Source organism: Perna viridis, chromosome 3 (genome assembly GCF_037379345.1).
Source record: "Perna viridis isolate PV_CMFRI_1.1 ecotype Kerala chromosome 3, ASM3737934v1, whole genome shotgun sequence".
Taxonomy (NCBI): Eukaryota; Metazoa; Mollusca; class Bivalvia; order Mytilida; family Mytilidae; genus Perna; species Perna viridis.
In genome coordinates, this window is record NC_142447.1 from 45404161 (window position 1) to 45428415 (window position 24255).

At 32.0% G+C, this 24255-nt stretch overlaps 1 protein-coding gene across 4 annotated transcripts; it reads right to left on the reverse strand.

The window, feature by feature from the left end:
* Nucleotides 1–5541: 5541 nt before the first annotated feature.
* LOC148622466 (MAM and LDL-receptor class A domain-containing protein 1-like) lies at nt 5542–22289 on the reverse strand. Of its 4 annotated transcripts, XM_088572420.1 has the most exons (14): nt 22160–22289; nt 19481–19639; nt 18833–19092; nt 17685–17757; nt 17215–17421; nt 16527–16792; nt 15768–15846; nt 13648–13881; nt 12722–12963; nt 12374–12452; nt 10947–11261; nt 10296–10549; nt 8522–8600; nt 5542–6959 (listed from the first exon to the last, which is right to left on the reverse strand). In XM_088572420.1, the coding sequence occupies exons 1-14, from the start codon at nt 22203–22205 to the stop codon at nt 5728–5730; spliced, it is 3525 nt and encodes a 1174-aa protein (XP_088428546.1). In that variant the 5' UTR covers nt 22206–22289; the 3' UTR covers nt 5542–5727. The 4 variants fall into 4 exon arrangements, with proteins under 4 accessions (XP_088428546.1, XP_088428548.1, XP_088428547.1 ...); XM_088572422.1 differs by lacking the exons at nt 19481–19639; nt 22160–22289 and adding an exon at nt 18448–18545 and having other exon boundaries at nt 17685–17753; nt 18833–18971; XM_088572421.1 differs by lacking the exons at nt 19481–19639; nt 22160–22289 and adding an exon at nt 18448–18545 and having other exon boundaries at nt 18833–18971.
* Nucleotides 22290–24255: the final 1966 nt, after the last annotated feature.

Consider the following 24255-nt stretch of genomic DNA (forward strand, 5'->3'; position numbering starts at 1 on the left):
CTTTTTTCGACTATCTGAATCGATTTAACCCCTACTTGTAAAAATTGCCAACTTCAATATTATTGATCCGAATGATTCAATGAGTTTCTTAGCAATTTTTTGGACTTTTGCAATTTACTACAATGAGTTATGAGTTGTTGTGTGAAAGATTGATAAAATGTATTTGTGAATTTTATATCCATTCTTAAAAACAGTTACCCATATTGTCCATATTATTACCATTTATTGTCGTTCCATACGTTTTGACACATCTAACATAAAACATCATGGTTATCTTTCATTTACCACAATTGTTTAATATTTCGTTCAAGCTCGTAATATATAACGACTTTCTTTTTTTATCATTATTTTTAAAAGTCGTGTTAACTGGAAAGAATTGTTATCTTAGAAGTTATCTGTAGTGATACTGAACACTGATTATTTCAAAAATAACATTCTACCCAACAATATATTGCTAATATAATTCACGGTTTTACAAATATTTTGTAGTACTCCAGGTTATAAAGAAATGCCATAAACTACAACATATGTTATATTTGACTGAATAGCCATGTAGATAAAAACCTATAATGATAAATCAGTAGACAAAAACTTTATAATATAACAAATAGCAACCAAAATATGTATGTTAATTATGATTAAAAAATAACCCTCAGTTATACCTATTAACTTCAAAGTAGTATACATCAGATATCTCTACACATGTATCCACAACAAGAGTTTTTAACGTCGAACAGTAATGTAAAGTTTGTATTGATAATTTATATTTATTTATGATGAAAAAACCAATATGCTTTAGAGATTCAAATTAAGCACATTAAGCTGAAAAAGAGTGATCAAGAGAACAAAGATTCGAGATAAAATAAATGAAATATATTCCAAACGACATAAAATAACCAAAATAATACATACAAAGAAACAGAAATAAATGCGCAACCCGGACTACACTTGAAAGACCGGGAGTATGGACCAGGCGTACCGGTTGGTTAAGGCTGTTTTGATTTTCTAGAAACATCCGCCGAGCTGCTAACAAAATGTCAAGTCCGGGGTAGACGAAAGTGAAAAGGAAAACTATGACACAGTGAATAAGTCGGTTCTAATGGTGCAGACGGATACACCATAATCCCCGAAGCTATGATTGCTTAAGAACAATACCTCTTATATATAGCAAAAAGGATATTGGTAAACGACGTTCCTTCTTTTGTATCAAAGATGAAATTCTTACCTTGATAATATACTAATTCGATGTTGTACTAGACTTTCGTCAAATACCTACAATTCATTAAAGGTGGTAATTGTACTTTGAATTACAAAAAAAAGCCGAAAACATTATAAACACATTGGTTGGTCAACAAAAAAGTTAATTAATTACTCTGTTATCATCCTTAAGTACATACAGCACTTACCCCTCCTGTCATTGTTTTCTAGAATGTAGCTTAGTATAGATTACTGATTGAGGTTTTGCAGTATTACAAAAACGTTCTGTGAAAGACTTCATGTTTATTGTTTTTAGTCACATCTAAGGTAAAAATATGATTGACAATTATTTGCTTTTCATTTGTATAATTACAGATAAAATCAGATCTTTTAACATGTGAGATTCTTATTGAACAATTACAAATTGGACAGTTACAAATTGGACAGTTACAAATTGGACAGTTATGCTGATATGGTTTTGAATATAGAGACTTGCTCCAGTCTGTTCATTATGCTTTGACAAATTTTCATACTGCACATTATCCCTTTTATTTCAGTTCAATACCTTCATGTTTACAATTTTCATTGAAACTGAATTTCCTTTTCATTGAAATGAAAACTTCTATCACTAGTCCTGTAAACCCAACAGAAGCTACTACATCTATTCCTATTTTGGAACCATGGTTCAAACTTTTTGAACTGTTTGTATCTCTTTTTTTCTTTTGTTGGTTTCACCGCTTGTTTTGGTTCTTGTATACCTATATTTCCTGCGACTGTATTTTCGTCGTTTTGATTCTCCGTTTGTTTTTGTTTTCCTGATGGTATCGTAGGTTCAAGTATTCCAGCTGTTGGCAAAGTGTGTTTTAATTCTGTAATATGATTAAAAGAAACTGAATTTTTTGTCTTGATGATGATAAGATTTCATTGATAAATGTGCCAAGATGAATGCCAGTGATCAACACATATATTTCAATAATAAAACACTCAAGTTCATAAGTAGTAATTATTATTCTCTATCCGATAACTTGGATTTTATTCCAAACTTAATTAAATATAAGGACACTAATAATATTGTTATGCATTCAGTTTCATGATGCGGATAACACTAATTGATAATTTGTTTATTTGTTTATTACACATCTGAAAAAAACTGCATTGTAACTGTTAAACAGATGCCTACACAATAATAGCACAGTTTACACTAACCTCAGAAATGAACTAATAAATGCCAGTGAAATACAAATCTCAGATGTTATATAGATATTCTGTCAAAAACACTCCAGATACAATTATGGGATTAAATAGCTATTTTCGGTCGTTCTTGCATGTATGAACGGTTCTCGGAGCTTACAAACTCGTTGTCGTTCATGTAATGTTTTGGAGTGGAGAGATCCGTTCATACATCCATGAACGACCGGAAATAGCTGTTTAATCATTATAATTTTATCTATCGACAGTTAAAGTCACCATCTGAGAGCCTCAGTCGGTTATATTGATACACTGTGTTTATGTTTACGCTTCAATACACGCACATTCCTTTGCACACGAATGGGAGCGCGGGCGAATATTAACACATAATCGGCTGCAAAACGACAGTGAAAGCGGCATGGACGAAGTGATAATTGGAATTGAAAAATACGAGATGTAAACAATTCAACAGGAATATAAGGAAATACAACAAGGAGGAAGGAAAATTACAACAGGGTGAATTCAACGGTTCAGTCAGTCTCAGTTATAAGTTTCTTTCCCCGAACTGAAAATTACTCTCTGTAAGCAAACTTGACCGGTATTGCGGTAAAATCAATGTGCAGGTGTCAAACTATTCTCACGGCTATATTATGCCGTTCAGTTCGTTGCCACACTCTTTCGAACTACATGGCCGCCATATTGGTTTCAAGTTGACTGGCGTCCATGCATGTACAACAATCTGGCGAAGTTCATGCATGTATGAACTTTCTGGCAACGGCGTTCTTGACCAATCAAAAAACGGCTATAAGCATGAGGAATCTCATGATTAGAATTATTTACTATATAAAGGGTTTCTAATTTCCTCGATACGAACCATTGTAATAAACTAATGCTTAAATCAAGCACGAGGCTGTTTGCTATTAGGGACAAAAAAAGTCCTCGACACGGAGGAAATATTATAGAGAAATTTACTATAAAATGAATTAAAGACTAATTTTTAGAACCAAAATCTATTCTATACCTCTCACTCTATTACACTCCCTTTACCAAACAAATCTTGAAACTCCTGTTTCTGACCCTATCTCATCATTATACAGACTTGTTGCCATCATTTTAAACATTGGTTTCCACAGACTCTTTAAACCAGTTTGTGTGAAAAGTCAAGATAAAGAAAAACGATCATTTCTTCCACTACCGTTTGTCAACAAATGTATAGATACAATTAATTTGGCTAACATCCTACATCACAAAAAACGTTACCAACAAAATTCCCCCATATTTCAAAGACAAATCGATACCAAATATTTCATATTCCTATACTTCACCCACTGCATCCAAAATTTCAATTATAAATAGTTATTGCATCCAATGTTTTACATCCAATGTTTATTATCAGAGGTAGACGTAGAAAATAATAGTAGTGATAAGACCTATACTGCTACAACACTCTCCAAAGGAGAAATTGTGGAAAACCATAAATCTGTGCTATCCTCTTTTGGTCTCTCTACCAAGGACGATGAATGTAATTTACTGTCTATGTACTGGATTCCTACAAAGAACGTTTCATAGTTGGATCTGTAAAATGAACCATAAAACCTCTTTCAAACTTTGTAACTTCTATACGCACAGCTGTCAAAGATGGTTTGTAGTCCTACCACAACACTTGTTACTCCCATAGTGGTATTAATTCAATGTGGATCCTGAAAAATTAGAAAGATTTTTTGGAGACAATCAGTTCAAGACTATTATCTGAATATAATAGCATTAAAACCTATGATTTTTCAACAGTGTATACTTCTATTCCACATACTCAGTTAACATCCCGACTTAAAAACATTATACATCGTTGTTTTTCCAAAAAAGATTGTACACCCAGATACAAATATATAGTTCTTGGTGGAGATTTCTCATACTTTGTAAGAAATAATTCCAAATCATCTTCCAAATATACAGAAGAAGATGTTTACAAAATGCTGGAATTTTTAATCGACAACATATTTGTCTAGTGTGGTGAACGCGTTTTTCAACAAACGGTCGGCATGTCAATGGGGACAAATTGTGCCCCTTTACTTGCTGACCTATTTATTCACTCTTATGAGGCTGACTACAGCTGATCTGATCCGAAAGAAAGAATATCGTATAGGTAGATCCTTTAATCTCAGTTTCCGCTATATAGATGACGTATTATCTTTAAACAATCCTAATTTTGGGATTTGATACATCGCATTTACCCCAAAGAACTTGAGATAAAGGATACTACAGACACTGTGAAATCGGGCTCATATCTTTACTTACACTTAAAAATCGACGGTAAATGAAAACAATTGACCAATCTTTACGACAAACGTGATGACTTTTCATTCAAAATTGTCAACTTTCCTTTCATCTGTGGCAACATCCCTTCAGCACCTGCGTATGGAGTGTTCACAACTCATATGTTATGCCAGAGCTTGCCGAAACTACACAGACTTTTTGTATTGCGCTAGAATTCTAACAAATAGGCTTCCGGAGCAGGGTTATGTTGCTACAAGATTGAAGTCATCACTACAAAAGTTTTATGGCCGTCATCATGAACTCTTGGATCGTTACGGTGTATTCATCTGCGCCATGAAAACTGATTTGTTCAACATGTCATAGTTTTCCTTTCCTCTTTCGTCTACCCCAGACTTTTTTTTATGAGCAACTCGGAGGGTGTTTCTAGAAAAGCAGAGGACGCTTACCCTACCGGTGCACCTGGTCCAGGCATGCTCCCAGTTTTTAGTGGAGTCCGTGTTGCTCATTTGCTTTTGTTACTTTGTATGTATGATTTTAGTTACTCTATGGTCTTTGTTGTGTGTGTCTGTCTTCCATGGCTTGTCTTTGTCCCTGGATTACATTTTTTTGATTACCCTATAACCTTGGTTCCCTTGATTACTCTTTTAAAAATGACAAATCAATTCGTTGGTATCATGAACTACGAATCGGGAAATTGCAATGTACAATTACATACAATTTTTGCAAATTCTAAAATCGGAAAACAATGGTCATGTCGAGGAGCACTTTTAAGAAACTTACAGTGACGTTTGTCAAATATTGTTAACCGAACTTATAATAGGAGATCATCTAGACGTAAGAATACGTTTTCAGACCGCGCCCATATATAATAACTTTTTAATGCTAAATAGCTAGTATTTTAATTAAATAAAAACAAACAACAATACAAAATTATGATCGAGTCCCTCAAATCTATTTTTGCTATAAATGTTAAGGTCATCAGAATAAAAAAAGCACGTTTACTGCTGAGCACTAATTTATTTTGGACGGATTTTTGCAACATTCTTTAAGGCTTTGTCATCTTGTTTTTTACATTTTCGTATCCAAGCTTTCGAAAGACACCACAAGTCCATTTTGCTTTTGTAATTGGCCGTTCTGCACTACATCAGGACTTTTTGTATCCCCATATGCTTTTACTTCAATACCATCAAAAAAATTTTCAATGGAACTAGATTTCTTCCTTGTTATTATGAAAATTCCTATTATAACACCCATAAACGCAATTGTAACTGAGATGCTTATTCCTAATTTTGAATCATTACTTAAGCCTTCTGATTTACTAGCGTGTGTTTTTCCAGTCGTTGGTTTCTTTGTTGATGAAGGCTTTTTGGTAAATTCAGCTTTTCCTGGTTTTGTTTTGCCTGTTGTTGTCATTTTACCGTTTGTTGGCAATACACTCGTTGATACACGCATAGGATATTTAGATACTGTTGACGTCGGAGTTGTTGTTATTTTTGTTATATTTGTGGCTAGGTGCGCTTGTGTCTCTCTTAATGTACTTTTAGCAGTTGTCTTAATACTTGTCGATGTGGTCTTCTTCGTTGTTGGCTTACTTGTTGGTTTAGTTTGTATCACTTTTGTCGATGTAAATTCAGTTTTCCCTGGTTCCGTTTTGCTTGTTGTTGTCATTTTATCGTTTGTTGGCAATACACTCGATGATACACGCATAGGATATTTAGATACTGTTGACGTCGGAGTTGTTGTTATTTTTGTTATATTTGTGGCTAGGTGCGCTTGTGTCTCTCTTAATGTACTTTTAGCAGTTGTCTTAATACTTGTCGATGTGGTCTTCTTCGTTGTTGGCTTACTTGTTGGTTTAGTTTGTATCACTTTTGTCGATGTAAATTCAGCTTTTCCTGGTTCCGTTTTGCCTGTTGTTGTCATTTTACCGTTTGTTGGCAATACACTCGTTGATACACGCATAGGATATTTAGATACTGTTGACGTCGGAGTTTTTGTTATTTTTGTGGCTAGGTGCGCTTGTGTCTCTCTTAATGTACTTTTAGCAGTTGTCTTAATACTTGTCGATGTGGTCTTCTTCGTTGTTGGCTTACTTGTTGGTTTAGGTTGTATCACTTTTGTCGTTTTGAGAATCTGTGCAGTCGGTCTTGTTTCTTTTTTTGTTGTTTTAATCTTGACAGAATTTGTAGTTTGTTTATTTGTTGAAGGTCGTTCCGTTCCTACTGTAGAAAGGGTATTCATTTTTGTGTCGGTCGTGAACACTTCCGTTGTGACATCTCTTGTCGATTGGACAGTGGTTACTGTTGGTTAAAGATTATTCATTTTAATAAACACGTCAATAAATATAGCTTTTTATCAACGAACAAATTGTAAGATTTCTACAATCTCGTTAGTTAAATGAAGGTATCTCAGCACTAGCTTTATCGGGTGTGTAAAATACAGTCATATAACTAACAATATTGTATTCGATAAATCTGATAATCGGCGGATTTGACATGATAGTTCGACCACTGCAGATATTTTATGTCATTTATAGTAAATAATGCAATGTTTAGACACCCAGACAATAAAATATAATGATTTTTCTCAATATAAAGAATACATTTTTCAAATCCCTACATTATGGAGGTAAATAAATATGAGATATCTTTAGCTATATATTGCCATAAAAATCTAAAAAAAACTACATAGACAAACAGATATAATAAAAACATTTATCAGTGTCCATGACAATTTTGGGTGGCTTGCCAAAATCCACTACCGAAATAAGCTGTTTAGAACTGCAAGGAAAAGTAAGCAGGCATGGCATTGTTTTAAATAACAAAACAAATTTGTACCCATTTCTATCATCTTTATCAAAGGTCGTGCTAATTGTATGTTTTATAAACAGCCAGATGGCACAGAAGAAAGTACCCTATCCGGTAAGAACCGGAATCTTTCCGAGTAGCTTAAAGTATGAATTTCACACCTTAGTGTTTTCAAGTATTGTATCCTTCTATGTACCAAAATGCTGTACAATAAACACTTCTACCAAGTTTCTAAAATGTTTTCAAAAATTAAATAAAATTAAATCTACAATTAAAATGTGTATTTTCCAAACCTTTGAACAGTACGTCAAAAAAAAACCAATTTGTTTTGGAGATGTTTCAATGTTACTGAAGTCAATTAACAACCCACATATAAGATGATTAATTTTTTCATAACAGGTCCATAGATGTTTAATTTCGTTGCCGTTTAAACTTTTTGTTTAAAAAGAAATCAAGTGTTTGTGTTTTTTATCATGATAAAAACTGATAAATTGTATAACAATACTCTCTGTCAATCTAGACGTTTTACTTTTGAAATGTTATATCATTATATTAGATTGCCTAATTGACTGTTTGGATTTTTATTAAAACTGCAAAAATGGTATTAAAAAAAATAAATTATCCCATTCCAGCACATTGTTCTTATTCTGAATTGATGCATCTTCATATCACGGTCTACTTGGGCGCGCTTAGTGGCGAGACAGAAATTTCAAATTTCAACGTCATACAACTTCACAATCCAAGATACAGAATTACTCGCATATTTACATATTTCAGAAGCGTTTTTAAAAACACAAAACAAATTCACACTCACTTCTTTTGAAAGCTTTAAACTATGATTCTTTTTTTTTTCGAAATAAATACATATGCAACTGATGTTTTGAAAGCTATAATATTCGATGATCATTTAAAAACTGCTAGAATTCAAAATAATAAACAGTTATTTTCTCTCTTTTTATTTCCTGTTTTAAGTTTAATTGAGAACAAAGCTGACTTCATAAATTAATAAATGTGCGATTCATACGAATTAAATGAAGAATTAAAATTAAACTTACGTTGACCTTTTGTGAAGATATTTACATCGTCGATTGCTACTTTTGAAATTGATGACATTTTCTTGCCGATAAAAAGTACCTGAAAAAAAAACATGTGAATATACTTTCTTAATAATAAATCTTTGAAGTATACAGTCATGGATAAATTGAGAATACAAATCGTACTAATTCGCCTCCGTTTTTCTTTGTCTTATCTTTCGTATCAAATGTAATTTTATATAAATAAATGATTAATTAGAGTCTTAAATATTGGCATTTTAGGAATAAAAAGTATCATCGTACGGGATAACATTAAAAAAGCCCCGTCCATAATTCAATGTGTACACATTTATATGTGACTTTTTTTTATGTAAATTGGTTACCTTTAAAACAAAACGCCGGAAATAATTGACCCGGTCATATTAAACAATACTTCAAGGTTTTTGATATGACAAGCTCATAAAACATTCACAAATTTTTCAACCAATACAAGACACTCACTCTCAAATACAGATGTACTTATAAAAGATTAGTACATGCTTGTATTTCTCACCCTTTGTTTTACATTTATATTCTACACAAAGCACGGAAAGCTGAATACTCACCATATAAGTTAACTAAACCGTTGAATAGACTCATTCGTAAGGGATATAGTTATCATATTGTTGTCAAGTCGTTAAGGATAGCATTCTTTGGTATAAAGATTGATTCGCACATAGGGTGTATTCATAAAAATTAAAACACTATACTTTTTAAACAGTTTTAGGCATTACATGGGTTGTGTCCTTATTCTGTGACTTAATGTGTATCGTGATTCTTAACCCCGCACAGAAAGAATTGAGATTGATTTTATATACGATGGGGACATAACTTTTTGTAGGTTTAAACTGGTCTAGAGCTGGCAGGTCACCTGCCAGTAGTTCTTAGTTTGTACATTTTTGTAATTTATATTCGGTTTCTTTATCTACGTTGTAACGTGGAACTAAGACCCTTTTGAACTGATTTTAGGTGTGTCTAATAGTGTTGTATTTTTTCACTGTGGCAAAATTTTAAAGGGGGAAGGTTGTAGGGGGAGGCCAAAGTATTTTATCCCCGCCACATTTTTTGCGCCTGTCCTATGTCAGGAATTCCTGGCCTCTGTGTGTCTTTTTTCTTTTTCACCTTTAACTTTACTTTTTATGTTACTTGAGTATATAGGGCTACTATTTCGCTGCACCTGTATATAATGATGTTTTGGGACAAGCTCCAGCCCGCTATGCGGTGTAAGGATTTCCTCGCCGTTCATTGCAGACCAATTGGTGGACTTGGGCTGACATTTTTTTATCCCGGTGGGATTATTATCTCATATACACCTTACATATTCTCGTTATGTTGAATTCGTAACTGTATGATTAAAACTCTTAAAAATTGAAAAATAGCACGAATGAAATGACATTATACAGAACTCAAAGAACAAAGATTATTTTTTAAATAAGAAAATACAAGAAATTATTCGACAAATGTGCACATCTGAAAACAGACCCTCTGGTGTTTGAAATCAAAGGAATGTTTGAAAACCTAAAGATCCGGCGAAAGTAAAACTGTTGGGGAATTCCTTATATGCCGTTATTGAGACAATATTTCAAAAATGCATTGTATTTATGGCAGCCAAGATACTGTAAACAGAAACTGTGACGAAACAGTCACAAATAAGTTCTTTTCTTAAAGCTAGATCGTATATACCCATATCTGTGACATTTGAATAGAAAAAAAACAATCGTGAAGATAATTTAGTTGGGATAAGTATTAAACTAACCTTAAATTTGTAGCCAATATTGATGATTATATTTGTCTTTGTCCAATTGCCATTTTCGATAAGCCCTTTCTTTCCCCATACTTCCACAGTCCGCCCTCCATATGTCATGACTTTTATTGTCATTTCGGACGACACAGAAGGCATACTGTACAAGAACTCTAAGCAGACTGATTTTTCTAATATCTCTGGAGTAGACAGGATACCTTCACCACTCCTTACATTATAGTTTGAAGCATTAAGTGCTGCGTAGTACCCTACACAAATTACAAATGGAATAGATTAAAACAAAAAACAAAAAACATGTGATTTACACTTATAGAATATTCTTTTCACGTTTACAAACTAGAAATCTGAAAAAAAAATGTTACGGAACGAAATCAAGTGCCACAATTTCATCTCTTTCATCTTTTCTTTTTACACGTTCAGTTCAAAATTTCATAAATTTTGAGTAATTATGCATATTGATTAATATCTATTTTGTTTTGTTTTTGTTTTTTTGCTTAGATTGATGCAAAAAATATTATAATTGGTAGTCAATATGTTGTTTTTCTTTTCATTTATAGTCTGTTTTAGTTTTATAATTCTACGAAAATATAAACCTATACAATTATTGTACACTTAACACTTGAAATCTAACAACATTGAACTTACCATTCAAATGTCTGTTTGGAATCTTTGCCAACCAACCATTGTCTTTTTTTGTACGGTACCAATTAAGAGATGCTTCTGGTTGTGTAAAATTACAGAAGTCAGTTGTAAAATCGCAGGACAATCCATGTGTTATAGTGTTATATTCTGGATGACATGACGCCACTTCTTTAAATGACAACGAAGGTAAAGTAGGAGTCGTTCGAACGGTTGATGTAGTCGTGATAGCCGTTTTTAAAGACGAATGGACACCAAAAGACAATGAAGATACAGTTGATCTTGATGTTGATACCATAGTATTAAGCGTTGATATCATTTCTAAAATGATTTCACAGAACAACACCTTTAATATTTGTGGAGATTTTAAATTCTTACAGATGACAGTATGTACAAGCATAATAGAGAAACATGTCCAAGCGGAATCCTAAATAAACACAAAACTTGTCTAAATATACAAAAATGTTAATCAATATAAATATTGAAAAAATGTTTCAAGAAATAACCTTTCGTCAGGAACTTGAAAAGAAGTCTCGGTGTTTTAAAGCATTTGACTCTGATGAAAGTCCTAATTTCGATTAATAATCTTTGCTATAAATTAGATAAGTCTTATTTCTGGGAAGGTGAATACCCGCAGGGGCTTTGGTACACCAACAGTAGCATTGACCCAATGATTTATAAATTATACTCCATCTGAAGTCATTTTACCTAGAACTCTAGAACTAGAACTAGAACTCTAACAAATAGGCTTCTGGAACAAGGTTATGGTCGTCATCATGAACTCGTGGATCGTTATGATGTATCCATCAGCAAAACTAATTTATTCAACGGGTCATGGTTTGCCTTTCCTCGTTTGTCTACCCCGAACTTGACTTTTTATGAGCAACTCGGCGGGTGTTTCTAGAAAAGCAGAGGACGCTTACCCTACCGGTGCACCTGGTCCATGTTCCCAGTTTTTAGTGGAGTCCGTGTTGCTCATTTGCTTTTGTTACTTTGTATGTATGATTTTAGTTACTTTATGTTCTTTGTTGTGTATGTCTGTTTTCCATGTCTGGTCTTTGTCCCTGGATTACATTCTTTTGATTACCGCTATAACCTTGGTTCCCTTGATTACTCTTTACCACATTTCAATGAATGTTTGGCATGCACAGCCATATAAACAAAATGATTTCTAATGATGGATCTAAATAGGTTCGATTTCACTACAATGTTGTTTGGATTATACGACCTATAGCCCATAAAATTGCACCTTTAAACTATTAACTCATTTAGCCTATGTAGTGACATTGGTGCAATAACATAAACCCCATGATATTTTGTTTGTTTTGAGTTTGTTTATTTATTATGTTTGTTTATTATGTGCATATTTTAAATTGATATTAAATTTGATAAAATGTTCTGTATGGATTCATTTACGCTATTATATCACTTACTTGGTCCTTTTTTTAGTATTTGAACATTGTCGATTGCTTCTTTGCTTTTTGACGTTCTTATGTTTCCAATAAAAAGAACCTATGGATGCAGAAGCAAACGAGAGACAAGTAATGATACCATATCTCAACAGGGATATAAGGAATTAAATAGTTGGTATAATGAAAGGCGCAGTTAGTAAAAGATAATGTGATAATTGATCAAAGAACCTTACACATCTTACTACTTAGGCCGATGTGTACCTAAGCGATTGAAGACAGATAAAAAATAAAATAATAAATATAAAGTTTATTTGATTTTATCGCTCTTTCTAAAACATTCGAGTTGTCATATTGTAAAAAAAAACCTACCTTGAATTTGTATCCAATATTGATTATTAAAGCTTTCTTTTTCCAACTTCCTGCCATTTCTGTTGTTTTCCATACTTCGGAAGTCCGTCCTCCATATGACAGGACTTTAACTGTCAACTCGGACGACACAGAAGGCAAGCTGTACCAGAACTCTACGCAGACTGATTTTTCAAATATCATTGGTGTAGCTAATATTCTTTCGCCATGCTTTGAGGAGGTTGTGTTTGTAACCGCATAAAATTCTGTATGTTGGTTACAACCATGGAAATGTAATATGAATAATAGAATATTAGAATTTTCAGCGAGAGAGCTTGCAATTGATTTGAACTGTAAGGTGACCCCAGAATTTTATGTAGATTTTTTTAGGCAAACAGAAGTCTAAAAAAGCTGTCTGTACGGCAGTAGACTGTAATAAGGTTTTTTACAAGAATTCCCATAGAGAAACACTTTTATGAAAATATTTTGTTTGAAAAAAAAGTCGTATATTTAGCAAGCTATCTATAATGATATCATTTTGGGCTTTAACTTTAAAAGACGTAAATACTTAAAATTAAATAACATTTGACTCTGTTGATAATGCATCGATGTTATTATATCACTGATGTCTGGACCAACGGGAGTATTCGACACTTCATATAGCACACATCGGATGATTTCATTTGAAAGGCAAATAATCGTCCTATATAACATACATATGTATATGTAATTAAAATGACCGAACCCCAATGAATTGGGTTTTTTTTGTATATCTTAAACATATCATGAAAACGGTTTTTAAACTTTCAATCTAAAATACAGTATATAGCAGCTGTAGTGTTCTGACTACTAAATGTGTTTAATACGATAACTCTTAGACCTAAGATAATTAGAAATGATTAAAAACGAATTTTGACTTTAAAAACATGACAGTAAACGACAGATTTTACCATGAGCTGGTCTGTCTGGAACCTTTGTCAACCAGGAGCTATCCTTGTTTCTACGAATCCAAGTATATGGTGCCTTTTGTGTAAAATTGCAAAAGTCCTTGGTAAAATCACAAGACAGACTTTTTTCTATTGTATTGTAGGCTGGTTGACATGACGTCACTTCTTTAAATGACATCAGAGGTAAAGTGGGGGTCGTCGGAGTCGATGATGTGGTTGTTGTTTGAAAATCTGCACCTGAAATATTACAAAATATATACTAGTCAACAAAAGAAACGAACCAATATTTAAATGCCACGGTTATTCCAAAATAACCGTTAACAGACAACTGTTGCAAATAGTTTTATGTGGTACGAATAATTTTGTCAAAGATTTGTAACTCGACTGATGCAACCTTGCTCACCAAATGATGCCTGGACACCGTAAAATTTCTTAACGTCAAGATCTTTTAAGAGTAATCAAGGGAACCAAGGTTATAACAGTAATCAAAAGAATGCAATCCAGGGACAAAGACCAGACATGGAAAACAGACATACACAACAAAGAACATAAAGTAACTAAAATCATACATACAAAGTAACAAAAGCAAATGAGCAACTCGGACTCCACTGAAAGCGTGCGTATAAGAAAATTAAATGCGGAAAAACTACGCAAGGAATATATTATCGTCATAACTACATTATTTCGGGTCAGTTGAATCCTTCTATTATATTAAAGAAATTGAAAATCAAGATAGTTTGGTATGTCCCTATATGATCCAGGAATTGTCTGAGACGTATTTGTTGCTACTGTGTCACGTATGAAAAACAAGTATTTTTTCTTACTGACATTATTTTCTTCTAAACAGTAAAATACTGTTTAATGAAAATGTTGCATCGTTTCTTTTATTAACAAGTATACAATTCGTTGAAGATTTTGAATCATGTAAATTTGGACCTATTTTCCAATGCTTTAATTAAATTTATTCTCTAACGCACTACTTATTTCACCTTTAGATCATTTTTAAAGTTCAGTAAGACAAGAAAGTGAAAATTGTTTGGAAATGTAGGTTATTCTTAAAAGTGTCAGAGCATTCGACCGATATTTTTGTTTTTAATTTGCGAAATTTATTATTTAAAATACTGGTTTTATATAGATCCGATTATTTTTAACATGAATCTCCGAAGTAATTGGTTATGATTATGCCAATGAAAGACACACATGTATAGCTAACGAAATTAGCAATATTGATATGATTACATCTCTGATTCTTGAAAAGACTTAATGTGGTCGACATGCATAAAGAGAGGTCAAATAAATAGAAGAGTTCTCAGTCACCAGAAACTTTGAATGACTTCTCATATATAAGCTTCAAAATGATACTAAAAGGGAAATAACTGCAAGTAATGGGTTAAACTTCTAGAACTTTCGCTTTTTATAAACTATGAAAGTACTAATCAAATGATTCAAGTGGGTGCATCGAGGAATGTATCCTGCAATAGGATGGAACATGTTTCAAATAATGCGTTCGAAACCATACCAAGATTCCTTTAGATAATAAATTCAAATTGAAACATAAAATATTATTGCCACGAGACAGAACGGATAACCAATAGCCTTGCAAGCTTAAAACCTCCTCAATTAGAATTGGGAAATCCTCATGAGCTTGTTATTTTCATGTAGATGTGTTCAGAATACAACTATACCTAGCATATAACTGTGTCCATTATATAAATGTGTTCGTACATGCACAAAATAAATATTTGATGATATTATTTTCCTCTATTAAAATTCAAACAAAATTTCGTATATCAAATACATGTTATTTGTAATTGTAAACAAATTTTAATGGCGAGCTGTATGAAAATAAACGACAAACTTAAATTTTAAACTTATTTTCCTTGTACAAGTAAGTTACCGATTTTTTTTTTTTTTTTTTTGGCAAAAATGAAGCCTAAATTTTTTCTTCAACAATCTGTTCTAGATAGTTAGAAATCTAATTCACAATCATCCCAATTTTGTTGAAATTTTGTAATTATTTGGTTAGTTACTGTATGTGACAGTCAGTCACAAATCTAAATATTTCAATACGTTGTTTATTCAGTCAAACAATTGACCGTACAACAACAAACGTAAGTACTCACAGTAACCTTCCTGAAAACTGATGTCATCTATAGCGACTACACAGCCTGGTTCACCGGAATAAAAAGCTTCAATTACTATCTGCAAAAATATTTAAAGTATTAGTGAAGTATTAAACGACCTCATTTTGAGATCTCATTCTGTCTCTGATTACGACTTTCACATAGCAGCTCCGCGATGGGTGTCGTACTACTAGATTGCTACGTTTGTTGAATTTGGGCGGTTCCATCTGTGTTTTACTTTATAGTTTATTTGGGTTGTGCAAATTGTCTTTGTTTATGTTTCAAACATTTGATTTTGTTGTACTGGAAACTTCGGTACTCCTATTGTTTGTCTTCTACGCTCACATGCTAATTTAGATTCTATCCGTTGAACCAGATACACATTGACAAATTTGAGACCTGGTTACAACGGGTTTAACGTATTTAACGGAGTAATGTTTAAGTTCAAAGTTGTTAAGCATTTTTATACAATGACCAAGCATTTTTTACTCCCATTGATTTTAATTGTTTCTTGAAAACTTTATTTCATAAATTGGCCATTAAACATATAAAACAGTGCGAAAAATTGCAGGAAATTAATTTTTAATTAGTTTTTGAGAAATCGTTGGATCATTTCATCATGCGGATACGCATCTTATTCCCATCATATACTAAATCATTAACGTTTGGAAATATGACAGGAGACGTCTGAACATTTTTCATTCATTTTATTGTATCGTTAAGTACATACAAAATTTTAAAATTATACTATTATCATACTTTTAACAAATCTTCTGATGGAAAAATTTGGACCTGCGCCTGTCTCCAGCGTTTCCCGTAATAACCTGACAATAGCGTTAAGAGCTTGGCGTTATTTGTAAGAATATCTGTCTGAAACACCTCAATTCCTCCACTTGTTTGACTGGGTAAATTGTAGGCGAAAGAAAGACATGACATTTTTGAGATTCTCGTCACAGGAAAGTGAAGGTTTGCTCTATCGCCAATCGATGCTGGTCTGTTCGTGACAGTTAAGGATAAATACGACCCTAGATCATAAGGAAAATAAAACATGGGAACTTAAAAACGAATATTAAGCAAAGAGTTTGTTTTTTTTTTTGCCAATGAGTGTTTTTATTTTGCATATCGAACGAAATATATAAAGATGTTTTAGCATAATTAGTACTTGTGTTAATTAGGTACTTTTGAAATTAAACGTATAGTTTTTTTATATATATAGCTAAAGCTAGTGTTTTGTCATGATACAAAGTATGATAGACTTTGCCTATAAATGTCCTTATTGCCAACCGCCTTTGCAAATATGTCATGACACACCACCAGGAAAATATTGACAGTAGAAAAAAAAGCAACAGCAAAACACGAAAGGTAACAATATAAGAATGTTTATTCTTATACTCAATTCAAACAAACAACCGATTTGAAGATAAATAACATGGCTCATTGTAAATACCCGTTCCTGTTGTGTTGTCCCCATGAATGAACACAACATTCCCAAGGGTCTCTGATCCCGATTTCTTCTTCCATTCAACTGTCGATATGTTACTTTCATCCAATTTTAAGTTACACAATCCATGATCAAAGGTACACAAAAACGGAAGTGACATTGCAGCTTCTGTTGAATACGGCTTTAATGTTGTGGTATGTGCTGCTGTTGCAACTTTTGATGATGTAAAAGAAAAGTCAATAAAAAAATTGTTGAAATACACTGTAATCTATGGTTTGTGGGTTTTACTTTATAACTACTTTTTAAAAAGTGAAATTGATATGGTGTTTGCTAGAGAAAAAAAAAACAATGCTAAATTAAAATGAATAGAAAAAAAAACTTTTTTGACCTTACAAAATAACATATTGTAAAAAAAAATCAGATGAAGCCAGTATTTTGTACTTTTGATGCCCTTTTTTATAATCTTGTATGTTTACCTTCACGGAATGATATATCGTCAACAGCCAAATCACTTCCAAAATGATACTTTGCAGTTGCTTCAAATTCTATCTTAAAAATATATAAATCTGTAAATCAAAACACAAATACCTGAACTATTTTCATTTTTTCTAACTTGAAGTATCAAAAAATAATTCAAAATTGAACACCACTTTGTCACGTTTAAAAATGTCTACTTTTCCGTTTCAAATGATAATTTTGAGCTATTTAACAGTTGACGCGGATGTTTTGTCATGATTGCGATTTACACTTGTTAAACATAACGGTACATTGCGTGCGCTGAATTACGTTCAAATCTGTTTGAATTTGTCTATTCTGACAAATGTGGTAAAAATAAAATGTTTGAATGTAAATAGTTTTCTTAATTTAGGTCTTAACATTACAATTAAAGTGTCCATTATAATCGATTGTGTTCTTCATAAAGGTGTTTATCTTTTGTCATAACATTTCGGTAAATATTATACACACGAAATTTGAACAGACACATTTGTACCACAGTTTTACTTCGGAAAGACCTAAGTCAAGGTACCAATGATTTACAGGCAACCTTGGACTGTTAAAAATACATAAAAATATAAGCAAGCAAATATGGCATACTTGTTTATCTCAATACAAATATACGTCTTAATAATATTTTATTAATTTAGTTCGATATTCCATTCAAGAAATAGTAATATCGCGATATCATTTGACGAAAGTCTAGAAGTTTCATTGACATTAATCAAAAAAGGTTTGACCTACTTTGATATTACTATAGTCTGGCCAACATTTGTGAATGAAGCTTTATCTTTGGCATACGATGTGTCATTTTGGTATGGAATTTAAGTGACCAGGTCGATCTATGGGTTAAAAAACCTATATATAAACACCAATTCTAAATCGCAATGAAATGTTTACAAATTGGAACGCATACCATTCAGGACCTTGACTTTTACTTCTATCTGCAGTTTCTTAATGTAATAAAAATTAAAGGCCGATGTTAATTGAAAATAGTTTTCCAACTGAAATTCAGATATATGTTTTTAAAGGATTTTTCATAATTGATTGAGTTTCATTTATGCTTTGACACAATATTCATTCCAATCCATTTGTTTTATACTAAAAAAAGATACTTGGAAAAACGTACTCTAAAATCACCGGGTTTTATCACAATATTTGCATGTAACCAATCAGGACTCTGTCGACCTTTTTTCTGCCACACTTGTTGACGGTTACGACCATCTATTACATATACAGCAAGTCGCCCTATACCGTTTCCGTTCATGTGGTACCAAAATGAAAAAATACCGTCAACTTTGTATCCTACATTTTGACTTGAGAGGACGGCAGTACAGGTTTTGTTTATTGAATGTCGACCGTATATCACAGCATATGAACCATTAGATGCTGAAATTTTATGCAAATTAAATCATTATTATTATTGTAGATATAAGTATGTGATGTTAAAACTGTTATATTTACAAATAAATATTTTCGGTCGTTTTCTCGGCTGGAAGATAACTTGCACTGTTGTAACATTTTTGCAATATCGCTTTTAATAAGTCCAACGCCTATACCAATCGGACAAATAAACTGTATTTACTACAATGTATTATATATATATATTTTTATGAATGAACTAAAATTACAATGAAAATTTCTAAACCAAAAAAGTATATTTACTTAAAAGTTTAAATTTTAGCACATATATTCCTGTACATATGTGTATTTTAAGTATGAAATAACTGTTCTTGTGATATTTACTAACGATGTGAATAAGTTGCTGTATACATACATCTTGTAGTGTGGTCAATAGATGGACCGGAAGTTTTGTCGACAGTATCACCGTCACCTATTGCCCAATCAAAACAATCGGCCTTGCTGTTCTTCCAATTACAAAATCCACTATCAAATGTACAATCTAAAGTACTGGAATCAGCTCTCTTGAATAAATCTGTAGAATCAAAAGCAAACGTAAATTGTTTTTTAAACCCACAAGGAAAATTGCCCTTAATGGTACAGGTTTGGTACAATTATTTAGTGTAAAACAATTACACAGTGACATTTTACTGTTCGAACTGGTAAAAAGCCGGAAATTTATTTTGAATACATATTAGACTTAATGATGAAACCGTCAAAACATTGAAACTTGAAATATCATGATTTATTTACTCAATTATAAGAAGTAAAACTGTTACATAGATATAAATATAATGTTGATGCGTATGTAGGGCACAGTGGCCTATAATGACTTTTGATAATTTTCTTGCAATGGAAATGTGCCAATTTAAATTATCGGCTGATTGCTATTTATATTTGCAATATCGTTCTTGAAATGAATTAGACGTATGAGACCGCATGGTTGTGATAGATCTATCAATATACTGTCCTAAAAAATAAATATGATTTCTTTTTCTTGAGTGTTAATTTGTTTTGTGTTGTTGAATAAGATATGCTTATTTAACAATTGATTTTTTTATAATGCTTGTTAGGTATAAATCACTTTGGCACTCTGTTTTGGGAGAGAAATGAACGTGAACAGATCGGTAATATTGGTCAAGTACAGCTTGATCATGAATAGAGCACGTTAAGGATCGTGAACCATTAATTAGGAATTTTTCGGTGCATTTTTGTTTTGTTTTTTTTTTTCAACAATTACAGCAATAAATGTTTCAAACTACGCAGGGGTGTCTATCAAAATGATCACCATGTGCAAAGTAAATATTTCATTGATTTTGGTAAACAGTTTGTCAGAAAAAGCAAAAAACCACACTTCACCCTTTTCATTTTACCATGGATATGAATACATTTTAAGATTTCTACAATTTAGCATACAATTAAAAATTCACAATCGGTTACTTAATGAAGAGTATTATTTAAGATGTTGCATTTAATGTATTTTTTTTTTTTTTTTTGGGGGGGGGGGAGTTAATTCTGATAAACGTTAAACAAATGACCGAATTATACCTAATGATCGTACGATCGTAAAGGAGGCGGTTAAGAACTATTTTAATCGTGATCCATTTACTTGATTTAATATGCAACTACATAAGGCCCATTGGTTTCTGTTTAATTTAGTTAAAACAAAGTTTATTGTCAATACATCAGCGGCAATTAGAATAAGCACAGGTAATTAGTCTTTAAACTCCTTCTTTACTATAGAGCATAAATTACATTACAACATTATTATTACGTTAAACCACTATACTTTTGCTCTGTTCATGTTAAGGCATCTGTATTGCCAGATTATTTGAAATTAAAACAAAACGTTATTCATATTGAATATTGATACAAATTAATATATTTAAATATGGACCAGGCTATCTCCGATTTTGTCAGATAAAATAATCATCAGCAGGTCCACAGTTTAAAAGGAAATGGGGATAGGTTACTTAGTTAAACATAAGATATTATCTCCGATACATGTTCGTTCGTCTTAAGGGCACACAGAAGGATAAATTGACAAGTTAATCATGCACAATGCATGAAAAGTTCAAGGATTAACTAAACCAAAGGACGTTCATCATCCTACTAATACACCTGGTACATATCTCCATTTATTCATGGAATTGTTACCATTTTTATAATAGTTTTAGTGTTTGAGGTTTCAAAACTAACTTTTATTTTTTTTTTATATATATTTTACTTTCTTCGTTCCTTTCTTCTTTTCTTCAGTAGTCTCGGTGTATTTTCTTATTTTTTCCTTACTTACGAGACTTGAATACAATAAGTACAATAAATTGTAGTTTTTTTTTGTTTTTATATTATCCAGAAAAAAATATTGAAAATACGTATCTACGATATTTCATCTCTTCAACGAATATACATTCAACTGAACTAATAACAAGAATAACACACTGTCTTTGTTAAAATTGACGAAACAGGATAGTGATTAAATTAGTTGTTTATCTTTTAAACTGGCATTGCTTGGTAGTCTTTTAATCATGGTACGATGAAGATCTGTGCTTGTTTTTATAGATTTTTTCCGCTTAAAAAGAAACTTTTTTATATGTGTATAATCATGAAATTATTTGAACCTAACAAAAGATCATACGAAAAGTTATTTGAAGGAACAAAATGCTTTTAAGTCTACGTTTTGTAACCAAAATATGACGAGTTTTTATTTCATCGATTGCTTAAAGCTTCATGTGTCGATATCGATGAAACAGTTCATTTTACATTATCTCAACATTAAATGATGATGATGATAATAATAAGCTGTTATAGATGTCATGCCGACTATATATCTTTAAAGGTACTTTCATCTCAGGTGAAGTTACCAATGCAAATAAATTTGTTTAAGGACTAATGAAGTACAGAAATAAGCGAACATTGGTACAAAGGTTTAGTATTTTATCTTAATACTGAATATTGCAATTTTACTCTCAACAAATAAAATAATTCACTATGCAATAAAAACTATCAAATTTCATTGATGCTTATCTTGAACAATTTGTTACTGATTGAGCTGTACCTGAGAGAAATATTATAATTCCAAGGTAGACTACTGTTGTATCCATTGGACCAATACTACTGACTATGTACTTCAGCTGAATAATCTTTATATGGCAAGATAAAGTAATAAACAGATAATTTTGTTTAATTATTTGTACAACTGTTACCCGTAATCAACTTCACATAGAGCTTTATCACAACAGAATTTACTAGTAATGGGACAAGCTTTGGGCATTTAAAGGAATGGTTTACTTTATGCGTAGTGCTTGAAAACATGTCAGAAAAGGATGTGAACGTTTATGATTAATATTACAAAATGAATAATAACAAATACACATTTTTTTTTAGTAAACACAAAAAACAACGCCGAGAATAGTCAAGGACAATACAAAAAAAAAGAGAAAACAACAAAAGAGATATTCAGTAGATTATTCTTACAAATTGTGGATCTTTTGGTTTTAAACATGTAAACATAGATTAATATAATTGAATATCTGACCATATGTATATTCTCAATCACTCTTATCTATCAAAGTTGTGATAGTGTGTAGCCATGTGTCATGATCAGACCATTGCATTTATGATTTATTCTACATGATTTTCGTGACCTTATTGTTTGACTAAGTGACCTGTCAAATTTCGTGGTTGTCTGTTATCATTCTTGATGCAAATTTGACTTTACCTTACTACCTTTATCAAGTATACTGCTTCTTTTGATAGTTGAATTCTCCTGTAACAAATGCATGCAAGGATCTATTTGGGGAATACGAAATCTAGAAAAATAAGAATAAATCTAAAATGTCGAACTGGTATTTGCACTGGAAAATGTTTTAAATCAAATAAATCTCACTTTTCAAATAGTCTTTTGTATTTAATTCTCAAGAATCGTTGCTTGTGTTCATCTGTAGTGCCTTAAATTAAAGTCAATCTTCTTAAAAAGTGTTGAAGACTAACATAGACGACCATGGACGTTGATTTAAGTAGCAATCTATATGAAAAATAAGACAGAAGGCGAATCATGCGTATCAAAAACCGACAATTTTCGCTATTTTATTTTTAATTCAGAAACATTTACCAGACCACATAAAGTCTTATTTTGTCATTTGGCTGTTGCACTTTCGGGATAAAAATTATAAAGATTGTGTATGGAATTCGCCTTTTGCATTAGTTATCGTTCCTTATTTTGATTAGTTTGATTAGGTTGAATTTAGTGGGAGGTGAATGTACAGTTTTTCTCAATAATACTGATCTGTGTACAGGAAGGAATGTCCCGACATAAATTTAAACCGAGAAAAACATCATGCGTTCGATGGGATTTTCTACACCATAAATCACCTCTACCATAGGCAGTGTCTGAATTTTATTTGGACTGGAACTGAAATATATGATATTCAGGAAAAGAAGCAAAAAGGTATTTTTCAAATCTTGCAATTTATAGTGCCTTTATATACATTTAAATTAATGACTGGTATAAAACCAAAGCTTATTTAAATTTGAAGTAAATGTAAAAACGAAAACAGTATAAGAACCTTAAACTTAGGAATTTCAACATAAAATAAACGTATAATAACAGTTTAACATATATTCGAAGTAAAAAAGCCACCAAAGTCTATCTTGCCATTTCAAATATGATCTTCAAAGGTTGTTTAAAGGAAGTTCTTAGCATTAAGTCATTTTAAATGTTTGTTTTCGTCTTGTTTCGTTCAGGTTGTGTTTACTTTTTTATGGTTTTTTTTTACACTTAAATGATTAGTTAACTTACTTCATACTCTACTGGAGTTCAAAACATTTATTGCAAATTGTAATTTTTATCTCAAGTTTTTGAACAAAGCCAGGATTATAATGCTACAAGAATAAAAATATCACTTCAAAAGTTTAATGAACTCGTGGGTCATTGCAGTGATTCCATCTGCACCAATAGCACCCATTTGTTCACCGTGTCATAGTTTTTCTTTCCTCTTTCCTCAAGCCCGCGTGTAACATACTATGAGCAATGTCAAGGGCTAGTTGTGGAGTAAAGATAGATAAACAGACATTTAGTGACAATTAAGTAACAACAAATTTCTTGAATACATTTAAATAAGAACTTAAAGAAAACTAGTATACAATGCAGCA

What these genes read in the sequence shown, in the direction of transcription:
- LOC148622466 (XM_088572420.1), bottom strand. Translation starts at nt 22,205, where the DNA reads ATGGATACAACAGTAGTCTACCTTGGAATTATAATATTTCTCTCAG. An exon ending in ATATTGGATACAAATTCAAG is followed by an intron (nt 12,453 to 12,721) that starts GTAGGTTTTTTT and finishes CTGCATCCATAG; the next exon opens with GTTCTTTTTATTGGAAACAT. An exon ending in AATACTAAAAAAAGGACCAA is followed by an intron (nt 11,262 to 12,373) that starts GTAAGTGATATA and finishes AAATCATTTTAG; the next exon opens with AAATGATATCAACGCTTAAT.